The 18963-nt window shown below is 47.7% G+C and overlaps 1 protein-coding gene across 4 annotated transcripts; it reads left to right on the top strand.

Annotated features, from left to right (window-relative positions):
* Positions 1–535: 535 nt before the first annotated feature.
* SERBP1 (SERPINE1 mRNA binding protein 1) lies at positions 536–16099 on the top strand. Of its 4 annotated transcripts, none has more exons than XM_058808521.1 (10): positions 536–1012; positions 4077–4239; positions 5299–5436; positions 5579–5650; positions 6220–6294; positions 8025–8202; positions 11369–11416; positions 13746–13919; positions 15052–15090; positions 15893–16099. In XM_058808521.1, exons 1-10 carry the CDS (start codon positions 652–654, stop codon positions 15947–15949), a joined length of 1305 nt encoding a protein of 434 aa, XP_058664504.1. In that variant the 5' UTR covers positions 536–651; the 3' UTR covers positions 15950–16099. The 4 variants fall into 4 exon arrangements, with proteins under 4 accessions (XP_058664504.1, XP_058664503.1, XP_058664506.1 ...); XM_058808520.1 differs by having other exon boundaries at positions 5555–5650; XM_058808523.1 differs by lacking the exon at positions 11369–11416.
* Positions 16100–18963: the final 2864 nt, after the last annotated feature.

The raw sequence follows: 18963 nt of genomic DNA, 5'->3' as shown, positions 1-18963 counted from the left end.
GTATTTATTTATACTGTATATTTCTATATTGATAACATGTATGTATTAATATATGTAATATATTAATATGTATTAATACAGCTAATATGTATTAATACCACAAACATCTACCACCTCCACTTCACACTACCTGCTACCCTCGTCCGCTAATTAGACGAGCAGAAATGCCCACGAAAGCGGCAAATCTTATCATAACTTTCAGATCAAGGCCTGGAAATCAACATTTATTAGTTAATAACGCCAAATCTTTAAATTCCGCTTTATTTAGGTTTTATTTCTGAGGGACCCCTCACGAGGGAGGTACCATCGGCGAGCGAGGCGCGGGGGTCGACGGGGGAGGCGGGGGGGGACGCGGGGCGAGGCGGAGCCCCGCCCCGCGCCCCCGCCGCCTCCCCCGTCGACCCGTTCCCCCCCGTTCTCCCCGATGGTAGAGCCCACGGCGGGAAACCCCGCGCCCGCCTCACACAATGCGCGCGCAGTTCGCGGCGCGGCCGCTGGCGGCGCTGCAGCGCCCGCCCCGTGGGGGTGCCCGGATGTGGCCGCGCCGGAAGAGAAGCGCATCTCCTCAGGGCCCGCCATCTTGTGCGGCAGCGAGCAGGGCGCGGGGGGCCCGGTAGCATCCGCGCAGGATCCCGCCGACGGGGGCCCATCATGCCCGGACACCTGCAGGAGGGCTTCGGGTGCGTCGTCACCAACCGCTTCGATCAGCTCTTCGATGACGAGTCCGACCCCTTCGAGGTGTTGCGCGCGGCGGAGAGCCGGAGGAAGGAGAGCGGCGGCGGCGGCGGCGGGAGCCAAGCGGGCGGCGGGGCCCGCGGCCCGGCGGGCGCCCAGAGCGGCTCCTCTGGCGGGGCTGGCGGAGCAGGCCAGGCGGGCGGCGGCGCGGGCAGCGCGGCCAAGCAGCTGCGCAGGGAGTCGCAGAAGGAGCGCAAGAACCCGCTGCCGCCCTTCGCCGGCGGGGACCGCCGGGAGGATGGCGGGGGCCAGCCCGGAGCGCCGCTGCGGAAGGAGGGTGAGCGGGCCGGGGGGTCGGCGGGGAGGGTCGGCCGGGCCGCACGGAGGGGGCCGGGGCAGGGCCGAGCCGCACGTGGGGCCGCGCATGGCGGAGCCCGCCCGGGGAGCCCGCCCGGGGCGCCCGCGGGGCCGGCGGCGGCGGCTCCGGGCTCGGCCGGCCCCACGTGTCCCGCGGCTCGGCCCGCGCAAAATGGAGTCGGGCGTGCGGGGCGGCCGGGGCTGCCTCGGTGCCCGCGGGAGGGAGAGGGGCAACGCGGAATGGGAAAGGCCAGCCGTGAGGGGAGTCGCGGGGTGGCTCGCGTTGGAAGGGATGTGAGAGGCCATCCCGGTCCATCCCTGCCACAGGGCACCTTCCACTGGCCCAGGCTGCTCCGAGCCGCGTCCAGCCTGGCCTTGGGCGCTTCCACGGATCCCGGGGCAGCCACAGCTGCTCTGGGCACCCTGTACCAGGGCCTGCCCACCCTCCCAGGGAAGAATTCCTTTCCGATATCCCATTTAAACCGGCACATGGAATCCTGGAGTGGTTCGGGTTGGAAAGGCCCTTCTCGTTCACCCCATGCCATGGGCAGGGACACCTTACACTAGGCCTGGTTGCTTCAACCCCCTTCCACCCCTGTATCCTGAACTTCACTCGTGGTTCATGGGCTCCGATGGATTTTACGGGATATCTGGAAGTTCCTGGGCTTCCCAAGATCCGTTTGGGTCATTTTCTAGGGGAACAGCGTTGATAGCCATCTTCTTGTTTTCATCTATATTTAAATAATCACTTGCACGAGTTCTTAGTTTCTCTAAATTTTCACGACATCTTACATGAAAAACTTTGGGAAAAGGAAATTAAAGCACAAAGAGCCTGAAGAACACGCTTTGGGAGCTGGGAGGCCGGGCCCCACATGGACAGGGAGGGATGTGGGCACATGGCGTCCCGTGCGGGCAGCGGCTCCACCGCGCCCAGACTCCAGCGCTCGGCAGGTGGGTCACAGCTCGGGCTCCAAGGAATCCTTGGAAAAAAACCCCATCGGAGCGTGGTGGCAGCAGGTGACGTGGGAGCAAGGGAATAAATAACAGGTTAAGTGCAATTTCAGCAGGCTTTTCACAGAGCACGATGCTACGTGAGAGCATCTTAGTGCTTCCCCATTTATGTTACAAAGTGGTTCTAATTCTCCACTGGTTTATGCTGTTAAAGAAAGAAATAATTCTACTATGTTGTTCGTTTTGGAAAGTGGGTGTTGTAAATATTCGAAAGCACCTTGTGAGAAGACGAATTTAGAAGCGATGTTAGAAATACTCTTTCCTTGTGGATCTGGTGCTCAGTAAGGTTAGGAGTGTTTTCTGTGTGAGGGATGCAATGGTTTTTCTGGAGTCCCAGTAAGCCAAGCCAGTGTCCTCTGGAAGCCTTAGCGGGGTGCAGGATTGCCCCACGAGGTACACCTGGGACACCGCAGAGTCCTCGGCACCACAGGAGGAGGGCTTTGGGCAGCCCCTCTTCCGATTTTCACAGCTTGTTTTCAAGAGCAATGTGAAAAATAACTATTTTCGTGGTTTGTTGTGGTAGTGAAACAGAGAAAGTCGGAGCTGCTGTTGTAGCAGTGTGGTAAACAAAGTCGAGTTTGAAAATGTCTATTTTTGTGCGTGGCTGTTTTTGCAGTTCTGGCATCATAAAGGTGCTCGATGCCAGGGTTTGTTTCCTGTGCGAATGTATTTTAAGCTATTCCACTGCTCCATAAGGCTGCAAGTGATTTGCCTGCTGAATTAGCAGTTCAAAGCTTGGCGATGCTGAGAAATAACTCGTATTTTGGGTTAGGCTTCAGCAGGAGCCGGGTTTTTCTGAGCGCAGGGCGTTGAACTCGAAAAATTCAAAAGCCGTGGCTGTTCCATTCCAGTTCTGCAGCATGCCTGCTCCTCTCCCTGCTTCTCCTGCTCCCGGGGAATGCCGGTCCCCACTGGAGAGCCCTTCTCCCAGTGCAGCCCGCTGGCTTTAACCCTTGCTTCCCCGGGGGTCGGGAATGCTTGGGGAGCTCCGTGTGCCATGCAAACTTCATGTTAAACACGGCTTGGAAGGTGAGGGAGGCATTGTTCATCTGGGCGTGTTGGCTTGGATATCATTACAACTGCAACTTCTGTGGCCCCACCCAAATTTGACATTGCTTGCTAGGCAGGAACTCGATTCTTTAAAAAATAATTAAAAGTCAGCTTTGAATTTAAAAGCTGGTTTGTTAATTTTGGAGCCGGGGCTTTGGCAAGAAAACGGTGTAAGAAATGTGTTTGTCCTCATCTTTTAAAGAAGAGTAAACAAGGCCTTTCACATGAGTGCAAAAGAAAACTGTGTTAGATCTTTGAGAGGGCTTGGTAGAGAAGAGAATGCCCACGGGAGGTTTTTATTTGCAATAAAAACCCTTTTAGGAGGCCTAGGCAGGGAGGAAGAAGGCTGGGCAGCTCGGTGGCACTGTGGATTCTCAGCTATTTTGAGGAGTGCACCAGAAGGAGAATCTTTGTCAGGGAATGTTGGGCTGGGAGGATCCATGTGGGTGAGGAGCTGGGTTAGTCACTGACCAGCACCTGCAGGTGACACCTCTCCAGGACAGGTGGTGGCACTGCTGCCCAGAAGAGTTTCCAAGAACAGAATCACAGGATCATTCAGGTTGGAAAGCACCTCCAAGACCATGGGGTCCAGCTGTTAGAGCAGCACAGGATGACTGTCCTAGGGAGCACAGCATTGACTGGTGTTAGGGCCAGTGAGGTGATGCTCGCTTTGTTTGGCTGTTCTTCAAATGAAACCCACTTGTTTTACATGAAAAGCACCTTTCAGTGGAAAAAAACAGTAATAAAATCCTGCTTACCTTCATCTTTGTTTGAAAGTTGACCCTGTTGTTTCATTAGGGATTACCTAAGTTCTCAGTCAAACCCAGTTTGAAATCCTGGGTAAAACAGGGACTGAGAAGAGTCAGGTGGGAGTGGGGCTGCTCAGTTAATGCAGCAGTAAAACTTCTCTTCCCGGGCAAATGGGGCTGGTATCTGTCCCCAGCACTGCACATTCCGTTGATGTGTGTGGCCTGATGTTGCAGGGATAAGGAGGATTGGCAGGAGGCCTGACCAGCAGCAGCAGCAGCAGCAGCAGGGCGAGGGCAAACCCATCGACAGGAGACCCGAGCGACGGCCTCCCCGCGAACGCCGCTTCGAGAAACCCGCCGAGGAGAAGGGCGACGGAGGAGAGTTCTCCGTGGATAAGTAAGAGTTTGTCTTGCTCATTAACAGCTTTCCTAGCTCTGACAGGCAGGCTGTCCTGCCTTCTGCTGCTCAGGTAAAGAAGCTGATTGAATCAAGATTGAATTCCTGCCGTGCAAGTGATAACACTTCCCTTTGCCATGGTTTTGTTTGCAAACTTAAGTTATAGGCTGGGAGTGATACGCATGAACAGGGTGATAGGTGTAACTGAATTATGGTTTAAATCAGGATATTCACCATATTTCTCTACATCTACAGCAGATAGCTCAGGAAGGGAGCCCAAACATAGCTGTTTCCTGCAGGATGAGATTTGTTTGCTGTTACAGCTGTGGCTTTAATTTGCACAGCTGACTTAAAGCCAGCAAAAGTTTGTCCATGTAGGTGTTTGCACCCTGGCTGCAGGGGCTTCAGACCTGGAAGTGGTGAAGCCATCTTAGATCTATGTGAAATTTAAACTGTCTTGAGTATTGGAGGCAGCCAGAATTTGAGTAATGTTCAAATATTAATGTTTCAGTTGTCAAAGTTAAAATCCTTTTAAAAGTAAGTTGGATAAAAGTGAATTTAGTTGAAATTTTAACATCAGTTAATTATGTAACAGAATACAGAGATTAAATTTTGGAATTAATGCCAGAAGACACAAACAAACAACAGTCCTGAGTATTTGTTTCCAGATTCTAAAATCATGGAACCGCAGAATGGTTTGGGTGGGAAGGGACCTTAAAGGGACACCATGGGCAGGGGCACCTTCCACTATCCCAGGTCACTCCAAGCCCTTCCAACCTGGCCTGGGACACTTCCAGGGATGGAGGAGTGACTTATCTGGAATTAGAGCCTGAACCCAGCTACAAACAAATTCTCAAAGGAAAAACAAGTAGATAAAGTTCTCAGGGATGACAAGGACCATGAAGCACGCTGTACATTTTTGGAGGCCGATCACTTGACCCAGCTTCCAGACAGTAATAATCAAAGCAAAACCAAGTAATTAAAATCCTCAGAGAGGACAAGAGCATGAGACGCTGTGTGTTTTTGGGGTGGATCCTGACCTGTGTGTGTTCCGTGCAGACCCATCCTGGACCGGCCCATGCGTGGACGTGGCGGCCTGGGCCGGGGCCGTGGCCGGGGGCGCGGGATGGGCCGAGGCGACGGCTTTGACTCTCGTGGCAAACGGGAATTTGACAGACACAGTGGCAGCGATAGATCGTGAGTCTTTGCCTTTTCCTGTCCCTCGTGGCTCTCCTTTACCTCCCTGCCCCCCGTTTAAAATTGATCTTTTGAATTTCTGTGTCTGGACACTATAATGTTAACTCAGTTTTGTTAGTTCTGTTTCACATTCACATTTCAGCGGCCTAAAGCACGAGGACAAGCGCGGTGGCAGCGGATCACACAACTGGGGAACTGTCAAAGACGAGCTAACGTTAGTATACTGTCACTGCTCAGAAAACCATTAGCACTATGTTAATCAGCCCTAATTATGGCTTGCAGAACACCCAGATTTAGCTGCATTTTTGCCTTTGATCTCCATGGTTTTTGCCACGCTTCTGCAGAGTTTAAAACCCCAGCGATTTCTTGTAGCATAAGAATAGCTTCACTGTTCAGCCAGAGTTTTGGGGAAGTTTGGGAGGTCTTGTGCTGGTTTGGTAACAATTCTTGGTTAAAATGAAACTGTTCTACTTTTAGTAAATTTTGATCAGGATAAATGCACATTTTGTAATACAAAAATTCAGCTGTCCCATTGAGATCTATTTTTAATGCCCAAATCCATTTCGTGTTGGAAGGGACAGTGGGAGCCTTTCAGGAGGGGTAGTAGGAAGCATTGGGGAAAACCATTAGTTAAGTGAAAAGCATAGAGTTTAAAAGCTAGAGAGAGCACCAATCCTTACTGAAACAGTAAATCCACAGTAGATCTTGATTGTTAATCTTACGTAGCTTTAAAGAGGGATGAAGTTGTAAAAAGGCCCAACTCCCACCGTTATGTAATTGCAGTGAATTGGATCAGTCAGCTGTGACTGAGGAAACGCCGGAGGGAGAGGAGCATCCGCCTGCTGATTCTGAAAACAAGTGAGTACCACTCTCTCCAGGCTCCTGGGTTACCTCAGAGGTGCTGCTCCATTCCCTTTAACCTCTGCTATTTATTCCACATTTGTTTGGTCAAACTCATGTTATCAGTAGATCATCCACAGTGCTGCTGAATGAGTCTCCCTAAAAACCTTGTGTCTGAAAATTGTTGTCTTTTAACCATTCCTTGGAGTCCTGCAGGCTCTTTCACATTTATTTATTTATTAATAATAATTTCTGATAGACTCTGGATCTTGAGATTGCAGCTTCAGATTCCAAATCCAAAAGTGTCTGTGCTCAGACTAGGTAGCAGCACCAAGCAAATGGGACAGAAATGCCAGTGGAAGGCAACTTTCTAAACTCAATTTTCCTGAACAGCCTTGGAGACTGTGTGACTGAGCTGTAGGAGAAAAGTTGTATCTTTCATTGTCCAGGCAGTTTCCAAAGTTACCTGGGTCTCTTCCCATCTCACTTGGACACTGTTACAGGAGGAACCAGGGACTGCATGAATGAAAGAGTAACCAGAGAAGCAGAAGGAGCCTTACTGATACTGAGTTGATGTAAAAATACAATACAAAATTTTATGGTAGCCTAGTGTGACTAATGTTGTATTTTAATGAGGAGTGGGCTTTGTAGAGGACTCAAAAACTGGCGAACAGAATTTTGAAGTACTTGTTCCTGATGATTCCTAAGGTGTTTGTCATGGCTTGGTTGCCTTGCTGAAAAGTTCCTCTATATAAAAAAAGCATCTCCACATGGGTAACTTTTTAATTGTCTGGTGTTATGTGGATCTTTGCTCTCAGTGTTTCAGCAGAACTGTAGCATGTTTTACTGCAGTAAAACAAACTTTGGCTCGAACAAAACAAATTCTGATTACATCCCATGTCAAAAATCATTTTCTCCTACACAGTTAGAAAAAGTTCAAATACAGTTATTTTGATGTAAAACCTTTGCATTGTTGTTCAAAATTAATGGCTGCCAAATGAAGACCTTTGAAATTGAGGCTTGCATGATCTTTTTGCTGCACATACACAGCATTGGTTTCCTATAAATCAGAAATTCAGTTGCATAAACACACTGAACAATGACCAGAGGCTTCCAGTAGCTGGAATATGATCTGTTATTGAGCACAGTGGTTGTGTGTTTTACTTAAAAATAGCCTTTGGCACTAGGGAGATATGCTGTATCTCACAAATAACGTGTGTGCAGTTACTTTTTCAAATTAGCTGGAAGTAGAATTTGTTTGAATATTTGTTTTTGATTCAACAAAGGAAGCAAACTGGAGCAAAGCTGCTTAAATTCTGGTTTTTAAAATACTAAAAAGCTTGAAAGCTGTGGGAAGAATGAGTTCTTACTGCCTTGACTTGAATGTTTATGAATAAAGATGGATTTCAAAAAGGGGGGAAGGAGCTCCAAACAAGTCATGCTAGAAGCTGGGCTTTCAGATTTGGAAATAAAATTGACAGTAATGTGGATATTTGATGGCATGGGTCAATTTTAATTTTAACAGTTTGCTGTGCTCAGAGGTGGCTGAGTGTAATTTTTTTGGCACTCCCTCTAAAGGAGATGAATTTTCCTGTGATGGATGCAGGTGTTCATATTTTCACCCCTTAACTGCTAAATCCTTGGCAAAGTTCAATTTAGACCCTGGTACCAGCCAGCAAATGGGTTTGGAATTGTATCCGGAGTGTAAATGCTCAGTTGTGACCATGACCTGCCTGAATTGACCACAGGGAGAACGAGGTTGAGGAAGTGAAGGAGGAAGGCCCCAAGGAGATGACCCTGGATGAGTGGAAAGCCATTCAAAGCAAGGATCGTGCAAAAGTCGAGTTCAACATCCGCAAACCAAACGAGGGAGCTGATGGGCAATGGAAAAAAGGATTTGTGCTCCACAAGTCAAAGAGCGAGGAGGTAAAGTGCCTTTCCATACTCTGAGCCTCCACCTTGTGAAGGTTTTGCTGTTGATGAGCATTTTTTGGAGTGGAAGCTCCATTTTGGGAGATGCTGACATGTTGTTGGAAGTAGCAGCATTGAACTGCTGCAGTAGCACAAGTGGCTATTCTGACTGTGGTTGGTTTCAGGAGCTGAGCTGTGCCCTTAGCTTTGTAAGAATTGCCTCTTGGTGAGAGTTTCAGGGGAATGTTGTCAAGTCTGCTTCCTAAAAAAGGCAGCTTGTGTTATTTAGCATCTGCTCTGCAGTACACAGGTTCATGGTGCCTGCTAAGTGATGCCAGCTTGAAGGAAGACTGGTCATGCCTCAGAGACCTTAAACCCAACTGTGCATCTGAAATTGGTGGTGTGGGTGTCTCCTCACTTAGTGCTGTGACACAGACAAGCTCTTGGGAAGGCAGTTGGAATGATTTATGTGCTCCAGTGACACTCAGCTTAGCTGCTGTAGAATTGTTTTAAACTTGTAGTTTCTCATTTCAGGCATTGCATAATGTTCATTATTCTGTTCCAAGAGTGGCAAGGGGAGATGCACCAGGGAGGGAAGTGCTCTTGTTTTGTAATGCAGGGCTGTGCTAATCTTTGGTTCTAATCTTTGTTTTTAGCACTCTGTAATATGTTAAGTAGCTCACTTAAGAGATTGGTGGCAGCAACTTTGTATACTGATGGTGCTGAGTCCTTTGAAGTGGCTGGATAGTGTGTAATACTCTGTTTGCTCTCTAAAATGTACTCCTGCTTTTTCACACCTTGCCAATTTTTCTGCTGGGAGCTGGGATGTAATACAGGGTGGGGGGCACTGCTCAGAGTTCAGTGAAAGTTCCATTTCTGCTCTGTTGAGCTCCCAGTGAGGCTGACTTGGTGACAGACCAGGCTGTTCCCTTGCTGTGTGGGACAGTTCTTGGAGTGATTGCATGGCTGTGTCTCCTCTGAAGTGTTCACTAAATGCTGCTTTCTCTGGCTCGGGTAGAAAAGGGAATGTGAGTTACATTTAATGCTGCTGTGTGCTGAAAGAATGTGTTAAACAGAAGTATTTATGTGCTTTACTAAGATTTACTAAACCTGGAGTTCTTCAAATTCCCTCAGTCTCTCTGAATCAGATTTATTTGACATTTACTCATTTGAGAGCACTTTTTTTAATATATGAGCCTATTTGATAGTAAAGGTGATGCTACTTGTGAGAAATTTAGAGGCTAGAAAAAGCCAGACTGTATTTTCCATTTGAAAACTGAATCAGTTAACTTAAAAAACCAAAAAACAACAACCAACCTAACAAAACAACCAAGCAAAAAAAAACAATTAAAAAATCTGAAGAAAAACTGTGAATAATCAAATTACTGCCATGAAGACCTGACATAATTAGTAGATTGTTCTATTTAAGAGGTGAACTTCTCAAATAAACAAGTTGGATATTTTTAGCACCATCACATAAGAAGGTAACAGCCTCTTGCTGCGTAAGCACGAAAGTGAGGTATTAACAAATGTGCCTTCAAATTGAGCTGCCTTTAGCCTGCTTTATTGTCCAGCCAGCAGATGTGTCTCCCCATCTCCCTTCTTCATTGTTCCCTGATCCCATGGGAAGCAGTGTGGGGATTTGCTCTCAGGATTATAGGAGAATAGCTCTATAATGCAGGCCTTAGGAAAGCTTCCACTGCAGCTCCTTTGTGAGCAGCTTTAGAAGGCAACATGTTTTAAAAAACCACCAATCACCTCCTGTTTCCTCTCTTTGTTCTCTTGGATGCACCTAGGAGTCAAGAAATTAAGGTTTCTCTGATTCTTATTGGTAAGAAGGAGATGATGTGTGGAAGTGATTTGGTTTATAGGTAAATTCTGGTTTTAGCCCCAAGTCTATACTCTTATGGCTGAAAAACCCTGTGTGCCCCAATAATCTCTCAGAAATCTGAGGTGTTGTGATGAGCACCTGCATTCCTGTAGCTTGGAAACTCCTTGGAGATGCCCCAGGAGTTGAGGAAAAGGGAGAATGAGGATCTGCTGCTGCTCATCCTTGGGAAGGAGCTGTCCTCCTTTTCCTCCTGGCTGAGGGCTGAAACGCTCAGCCCTGCCTGAGGTCTGTCCTGTGTTCCCCTTTACTCTGCAGGTACTGATAGAATTAACTCAGTTCTGTCTCAGGTTCTTGCTGCTTTAATCTGATATCCAGGGCCAGCAGCAGCCCTGCTCCAAGGAGCCTCTTCCCAGGACAAGGGTTATGCCATAGCACAGAGTTCCTCTTTTTCTCTCCAGCTGATTTAGTGCCTTGAGTCTTCAGTTCCTACCAAAAAAAACCAGGAATGAGTTATATTGTTGACAGATCTTGAAATTCATCCCAAAAATGGAATCCAGGGCTCCTGGAAAAACTGATACCCAGTAGAACACTGTCCCTGCTGTGCCTCTTCAAACCTCCTCACTGATCCAATCCTTCCTTAGAGGAGCTTGCACTGGGAGATTAGGAAATGTATTTTGGAAAAGAATGATTCATCTCCTCAGAGTTGGGAGCAATGACTCTTGAATGAGGACTCTGCAGGAGGATTTCCATGAGCAGTGATTCAAACATCCCAGCTCTTCCATCTCTGTGCCTGACGTGTGGCCATGCTGGAGACCAGCCTGCATGTGTGGTCTCTGCCAGGCCTTCCTGCAGCTTCTGGGCAGCCTTCTGGTGTCCATCCACCTGAGCTTTTTGTTGGTTTCCATCCACCTGAGCTTTCTCTTTGGTGTCCTCCTGAGCTTTTTATTGATGTCCATCCGTCTGAGCTGGTTTTTGGTGTCCGTCTGAGCTGGTTTTTGGTGTCCGTCTGAGCTGGTTTTTGGTGTCTGTCTGAGCTGGTTTTTGGTGTCCATCTGAGCTGGTTTTTGGTGTCCGTCTGAGCTGGTTTTTGGTGTCCATCCATCTGAGCCTTGTTTTGGTGTCCATCTGAGCTTTCTCTTGTCTCCACCCTTGGCACCTCCATCCCGTGCTGTCTCTGGCTGCGTGCACAGCTGCTCCCTGTGCTGCTCCATGTGCTCAGTGCCATCTGTACCAGCAGCTCCTGTGACCTGATTACCTGTTGTTCCTGTATGTAGTTGAGTCTCATTTCTCCCTTTTGTTTTCTCCCTTTGTTCCCTTTGTCATTTGGCGTGGACACACAACTGTCACCAGACAAAGGCGATGACAGAAATGCAGGGGAGTCTGCTGGATTCACATGAGGTACTGATCCTTTCTGTGTCACTGCTGATGCCTGGTGTGAGCATCAGCCCCTTTGGCAGGGAGCGTTTGGATATTGAAAACTCCCCAAAAGAAAGAGTGTTACTGATCATGGAGCTTTTCTGTCCGTGCCTGTTGTCTCACTGTGCACCACCCAGCACCCAGCATGGTTTTGGTCCCCTTGCTCCTCATCCTGCTGGTTTCAAACCTTACCATAAGAGCTTCTATCATGAGGTTTTTTTTTTTGTTGCTGCTGTTTTTCCATCTCTCATTGTCTGCTTTGGCTCTCTTGGTAGTTTGTTCCTAATTTTTGACAGCCTTCCCCAAGACTCTTAAGGGCAGCACTGCCTTCAAGAAGTGATCAGAAATTTAATGTTTCTCCAGATTTTTCAGGATAAGCAACTTGTTCAGGATGTCTGACTTATCACCCCAGTGATGGAAGAGGCTGAGGACAATGTGCCAAGTCTTTTGTTGGAGTTTTAAGTGACCTTTAATTACTTTATATAGAGGAATCATCAGGTTACGTAGGGAATTTGCAATTGGTTGGTTCAGTGGTTACACCAAAATCAAAATGATTTTTAGTAAACTAGTGATTTGTTTTTAAATAAAAACAGCATAGGGGATGGAAATGCACAAAAATACTGCACAAATCCACTGATCCCACCACTCCTTGTAATCCCAGGAAAAGGAATTACCACATGGCTAGCAGTAGTTGGAAATAGAATCTCAGTACCCTGCAGTGATAAAAAATGAAATAGTAAGAAAGGAATTTGGAGCATCTCTAAGGTGGTGTAGTGTTTTACAGTGGTGGTGTTAGGTTTGAGCAGTGCCATGCCAGGCTGAGGTGTGGAATACTTTCCTTTGTTGAGACAAACTTCTAAGTTAGGCAAAGAGATTTCCAGGGGAAGGAAGAATGAAATGAGGAGTAGTGAAGTAGGGACCAGCTGTTCTGTGGGATACATCCCAGTGGAATGTGTTGGAAATAAAGCAGCATGGAAGGGATATTTTGGATCAAATTGGGATGGAGGGAGAGGACAAGGGGGAATGGCAGGGATAGATGAGATATTGGGAAGCACCCATGGAATCCCTGGCAGCAGCTTTGGCTCCAGACCTCTCCATCCCCTGGCAGCCTTGTGAAGGCTCCACAAATGGTAATTAAAGATCACAGGGCTTAATTGCACAATGTGTTGCCTTTGAAAGTCCGAGTGTTGTGTAACTACAGCAGAGGAGTCAATTGGAGTTGGGAAGCTTGAGCCTGCACGTGGCATTTGTGTAGGAAAAGCAGGGAGTTGATGAGTGCTGTGCCAGGAGCTGGGGCTTGGAGGGGAGGAACGTGTTGGATGTTGTCAAGTTTGCAAAACACCACAGCTGAGCTGTGATAGGCAGGGTTTTACATTCTTTGTATTATCCTGGATGCCAAAAACTGCCTTGCACGTGGAAATTTTATTTGTGTAAAATAGGAGAAATAACTGCTTTAAAAACACCTGGTGGGTTCAGTGAGTAACTGAAATTTTCCAAGTTTGCTGCTGTGGGTAACTCCTGGGAGCATCTCTTGCTCCTCCAGGCTCAGCTTTCCACCAAATGCACTGGGAACAAACCAGTAAGGGAATATCCTGGCAGAAGTGCCGAGATCCACATTTTCCAGTGTCACTGCTGAGACTGGTTGTGTTTTAGCTCCCTCAGCTCCTTGTATTTGAGCTTTCTGTGCCTCATTTGCTGTTACAGTGAGTGCAGAGCAGTGAGGGATTCTCAGCAGATCCCCAGCCTTAAATATTTATCAAGGGCTGAAATAAAAAAAGTGTAAATGCTCAGGGAGAAAAATCAGGGTGGGTGACCAAGAGTGGAAAAAGAATGGAAGGAAGTGGTGGAACCAGGACACAAAATGGGAGTTGCTACAACATGAGATTGTGTACTGGCTTGGTAATAGTCAGTCTGGTCTGGGATTAAGGACATGTTGCTGTGGTGGAATTTTGGGAAGGATTTCTCCTTGGAAAAGGAAAGGTCAGGCATTGGAAGGAGCTGTCCAGGGAGGTTTGGAGTGCCCATCCCTGGGTGTGTCCAGGGAAGGACTGGATGTGGGCTGGTGACAAAATGGGGATTGGGCACAGGTTGGACTCAATCCTGGAGGACTTTTCCAACCTCAGTGATTGTGTGAGCTCATGAATTATTTTGCAAAGGCAAAATACTTTGGTTGCTAAGAAATTCCAAGGGGAAAACCGGGAGTGGGTGATGGGGCTGTGTGGGCAGGGGCTGTGCCTGGCAGAGCCCAGCTGCAGTGCCCAGGAGGGGATTTGCTGCTGTTCCCTGGCTGATGGAGATGTGCTGGTTGCAGGCTCACGCTGAGGACTCGGTCATGGATCACCACTTCCGCAAGCCGGCCAACGACATCACATCCCAGCTGGAGATCAACTTTGGAGACCTGGGCCGCCCCGGGCGCGGCGGCAGAGGGGGCAGGGGCGGCCGGGGCCGCGGGGGCAGGGCCAGCCGTGGGGGCAGGACCGACAAGGTGAGCAGCGCCCACCCCGGGACACGGCCCTCACTCCCCGTCCCGCTGGCACCTTCCCGTCCCGCTGGCACCTTCCCGTCCCGCTGGCACCTTCCCCCTTCCCGTCCCGCTGGCACCTTCCCGTCCCGCTGGCACCTTCCCCCTTCCCGTCCCGCTGGCACCTTCCCCCTTCCCGTCCCGCTGGCACCTTCCCCCTTCCCGTCCCGCTGGCACCTTCCCGTCCCGCTGGCACCTTCCCCCTTCCCGTCCCGCTGGCATCCTCCTTTTCCCCTCCTGCTGCCATCTTCCTTTTCCCCGGGGAAAATGCTCTATCAGCCAGCAGCATGTTTTAAACCCAAGTGAAAATCCTTCTGTGCAAAGCTGATTTTAAACCAGGCTGTCAGCGCAAAAGGTTTGAGCAGTGCTGTCACCAAACACAAACAAGGGAGGGTGGATTTGTGTCTGAACCTGAGGAACGGCTTTCCAGCATGGACAGGTCTGAATGTACCATGAGCTGCCTGAGGTGGTGCCCGAGCAGAGCCACAAGTGCTGGTTATTTTCAGCCACAGCCAGGACACTCTGTGTGCATTGTGACCTGCTGGGGGTGAGGGACTGCTTGTACAGCTGCATGTCACATCTTGAACCTGAGGAATTCACATTTCCCAGCTGGAAACAGGGCTCTTCCTGGTTTTTCTCTAACCTCCAGTGATGTTTTTCCCTTCCTTGGTGCTAAGGCACGAGGGGAATAAATACCCTGAAAAAATACTCATTGGGGTTTGGGAGACAATATGTGAAGTTGAGGCACTGCAGTGTAGCTACAGTGACAATTTGATTTATTGTGAATCACTTACTTGCCTTAAAGGCATCACTCAAATTGTTACTGGTTGGAAAATGGGCTCAGTCTGTGTGCTGTGGTTTCCTTCACACAGATTTGCTTGGTTTTGTCCCTTCTGGCAGACACAGACTTCACAAATTTTAGTTTATTAGTTGGGAAGCTCTCTCCTGACAACAGTATCAGAATATTTTAAGGAATTGAAATTAAGCAGTGATGGTTTGGTCTGAGTTGTTTCACTAATACTCTTCAAGAATGCTGCCATAAAGTAGTTCCAGGCTTTCCTGCACCTGACTTTGTGTTGCTTTTGTTTCCTTGCAGTTGGTCAAGGAGTTTGATGTGATCCACACGCCCAACCAGGTGGGTGAGCTCTGCATGAGCATTCCCTGGGATCAGGGACCAAAACTCCCCTCCTTTTTTTGGCTGTTCCTGTTCTTGTGTGCTGAACAACTGGACATGCTGAGCCTGTGGCTTAAGTTACTTTTTAATTCTGGTTTGTGGCCTGTGGAGTCTTAGACAAGGCAGAGACTCTGCAGCTACAGGTGTTGATGCAACTCTCATTTTAAATATATTTCTTGATAAATTAATACCATGACAAAAAGTTACACTATCTTCCTATTCTTCTCCAAAGACCAAGAGTATGAAATTCCTTATTTCTGCTCTGGTTTTTAGATGTGGTGCAGAGTCTTTCAGAAAACTACTGAGGAGATCCTTGGCTAATGCATGAAATTTTAGGGCTAAAAATTTGGCACAAAAAATTACTTTAATCAACACCTGGTTTCTGAGTGGGGAAAATTAAACGTGAAAAACTTAATTTGTGCTCCAGAAAGGGCCTTTTCAGTTGTGTCCCTCAGTAAGGATTGTCCACAGGGAAAGATCAACCCATGGCAGGAGATTGGAATTCCATGGTCTTTAAGGTCCCTTCCAACCCAGACCATTCTAAGATCTCTTTAAAAAGAGAATTGTGTTATAATGATGTGCAAACATCCATTTGCCTACAGTTCCTCTCCAGATAGCTTGGATTAAAAAAAAAAACAGTATAGAAGGCTTTGTAATACTTGGAATAAATTAAAAAAAGGGTTGTTTTTGTAGCGATTGCTCCATCCCCAAGGTGCTGCCACCTCTGCCTGCAGGCAATAACTGTGTGATGTTTCTCTTTCAGTCAAGTGCTTCTGCTCCTGACGTAGATGACCCAGAGGCTTTCCCAGCTCTGTCCTAAACTGGATGTCATAAAGCCAACCCTGCCCTCGTCGGGCCTTCCTCTCCGAGGCTTGCATGCTTAAGGATCCTAAAACAACTAAGAAATTGAAAAAAACAAAACAAAAAAAAAAAAAAAAAGAGACTGTCATTCATACCATTCACACCTAAAGACTGAATTTTATCTGTTTTGAAAATGAACTTCTCTCGCTACACAGAAGCAACAAAATATGGTAGTCAAGTTTTGTATTTAGAAATGTAATGGTAGCAGGGATGTTTTCATAATTTTTTCAGAGATTATGCATTCTTCATGGATACTTTTTTGTATTGCTGCTTGAAAATATGCGTTTCCAAACTTGAAATATAGGTGTGAACAGTGTGTACCAGTTAAAAGCTTTCCCTTCATTTGTGTTCATTTTTTTTTAATTTAAAGTCAGCATTTTAGACTTTCCCCTTTCCCCCCACCCCAAACTCGAAACTAGGTTTTAATTATTACACACTACTTCAGTTTCCTTAATTCCTCTTTGGCAGATTTTTCTCAGCCCATGGAATCTGTGGAACATTAATTTGGCAGGCTGTTAGTGCTGAATGGAATGAACTCCTGGAGTACTTAACTTTCAATGCTTCACTTCCAACATGGAAAACCAGTCATATTTTCATCTCTGTTGGGTAGTTTGTTTACACAAAATCTTTCTAGAAAATTGAAAGTAGATACTTGAAATCAAGATTCAAAGCACATTGGTTTATGATTCAATACCTGTGTATGGACCCAGCAATGGGTAACTGGTCTGAAAACCAGGTTTTTAAAATTCCTGTATCCCACCTTGCACTCCCCCTCTGGACCTTTATTTCCTCTTCCTTCCCTTCAACAGAACAAGATGCTTTTTTGGCAAAAAAAAAAAAAAAAAAAAAAAGAGTTTTTAAATGACCTTTGCTTTTTGTTTGAGAGGATACCCTGAGATTGGGGAAATTCCTGTTATTGGAGCTGGGATACCCTGAAATAGAGGGAATTTCCTGTCCTTGGAGCTGGGATTCCATGAGATTGGGGGAATTGTTGGAGCTGGGAGTGGGGGGAAGGTGGCAGCTGTGGCTCTCCCAGGTGGGCTGTGGGATTGGCACCCAGGTGCAGCAGTACCTGAGGCATTCCCAGCTCTGCTCCAGGTGTTCCCAGGAGGGAGCTGGGCTGGCTCAGGAGGGAGTTGGGGCTCATGGTTTTGGGCTTGAACAATGGCAATCTGTGCATGGGACACCAAAAATCCACCCCAGAACCTCAACACTTCACCTCCCCATCCAAATGCAGCTCTGGCTCAGTGCAGTGCTCAGGATCTGCTTGGGACATCACCAAGGAAAGTTTTTCCAGAGAATGATTGTAAGAAATTCCTTCTCCCCCCTTGAAATGCACCATCAGTTCCATTTCTTCCCTGTGTATCCCTTTAATACACAAAAGGAGTTGAGTGAATGGCTAATAGGGGATTTTGTAGGGGTTTTATCAGCATTTGGTAGGAGAATAGGAACAACTCTCCCATTTTATTTCTTGTTTTCCTCTTTGGCCATTAGAGCATGTTGGTAGTTTTGTAGGTAGGTAGAAAACTAAAGGTAACCCCCTATTTTTGTAAAAACTGTGCAGGACAGGCAGGAAGTGTTGGAGACCTTGGAATGTGGAATAGCAGCCTGCTCAGCTGGGGTGTTAGCAGCTGCCTTTGCCTTTCCTGAGCTGTTCTCCACGAGAGCTCCAGTTGGGACCCACTGTGAGTACCATGGATCAGTTCCCTCACCTGGATCTCCAGCCCCAGGCAGGTTTTCCACCAGAGGGTGGGAGAATCCCTTGGTTCTCCTCTGCTGACTCTGCTCTGAGTGTTGCAGGAGCAGAGCTGTTCCTTCTCCCATTGTCTGGTGGGATGTGCTGCCCTTCCAGCCTTGGGGACAGCCTTATAACACCCAAACAGGTGGAGCAGAGCTTTCCCTGGAACACAGCCCCTCCTGGATCCAAACTGCTGTTCCAGTTGCCACCCAGGTGATTTTGCTGGCTGGATTTTCCTTTTTCCTGCTCTAGAGCATTCCCAAATGGCACCTAGAGTGATTTTCAACACAGCTTGTAACTTAAGATTGGTCCTTCTGCTGTTCTGCCAGATGTGAATTCACCTCTTTCAGTCCATTTGTGTCAAGAACTAAAACTGTGAACATTTATCTTTAATATTGGTGGGTGTTAACTGAAATAAAGGTTTATTTTCATGCTCTTTTAAAAACAATGTGCTGAAAACCACATGGAAATGAAACCACTGAGGTTCATAGTGGCTCACCTAGGGTCTGTCCCAGGAAATCCAGTTTGCATTCCCATTCCCAGGATGGATTTTGCCTTGGAAAAGCATCTCCCAAGTAGTTTATTTATGATTAATGAACTTGCTTTTAGCAACATTTTCTGTCCTCTTGCTTGCTCCTGCTGTCACACCAAATCTAGGGGACTGCAGCTTTTAAATTCTGATCCTTTGGAAAAGAGAGCAGAGAAAGTTGGAGGTGCGGAGCAGATTGGCTGTGGAATGAGCAAGGGCAAGGTTTGAGCAGGGGAGTTATCTCAGAGCTGGAATGCTGGGAGGGAGCAGGGGGGGTTGATTGGTCAGCTCCAAGAGTTAGCTGTGTGGGAAAGGACATGGATTCTCCTGGAATGTCAGGAATCAGTGGAAATGTGTGGTGGCAGCACTTGGAGGAGCTGAGCCCACCTGTGTACTCACAGCGATGGCTTTGCAAAGACAGAGCTCTGGTTTAATAAAGCCAGCACTGACAGCCAGCTGTGCCTCTTCCAGCTGTGCCAGCTTCTGCTTCCCTAGGGTCATCCCAAGGACCAGCCTCCCTGCCTTGGGCACTCTGGGCTGCTCTGCCCCAGCCAGGTGCCACTGGGGTGTCCCCAGGACAGCCAGACCCGGTATTCCTGCTGGAAAGGGTGTCCTGAGGGGGAATCACCCCCTGGGATGCTCAGGGACAGCACTGGGAGACTGCCAGGCTGGAGTCACAGAGCTCTGGTCCTTGTCTCTTGGAGTG

This window comes from Ammospiza caudacuta, chromosome 7 (assembly GCF_027887145.1).
Source record: "Ammospiza caudacuta isolate bAmmCau1 chromosome 7, bAmmCau1.pri, whole genome shotgun sequence".
NCBI lineage: Eukaryota > Metazoa > Chordata > Aves > Passeriformes > Passerellidae > Ammospiza > Ammospiza caudacuta.
Note: the sequence above shows the minus strand (reverse complement) of the source record. Positions and strands in the feature narration are given on the sequence as shown.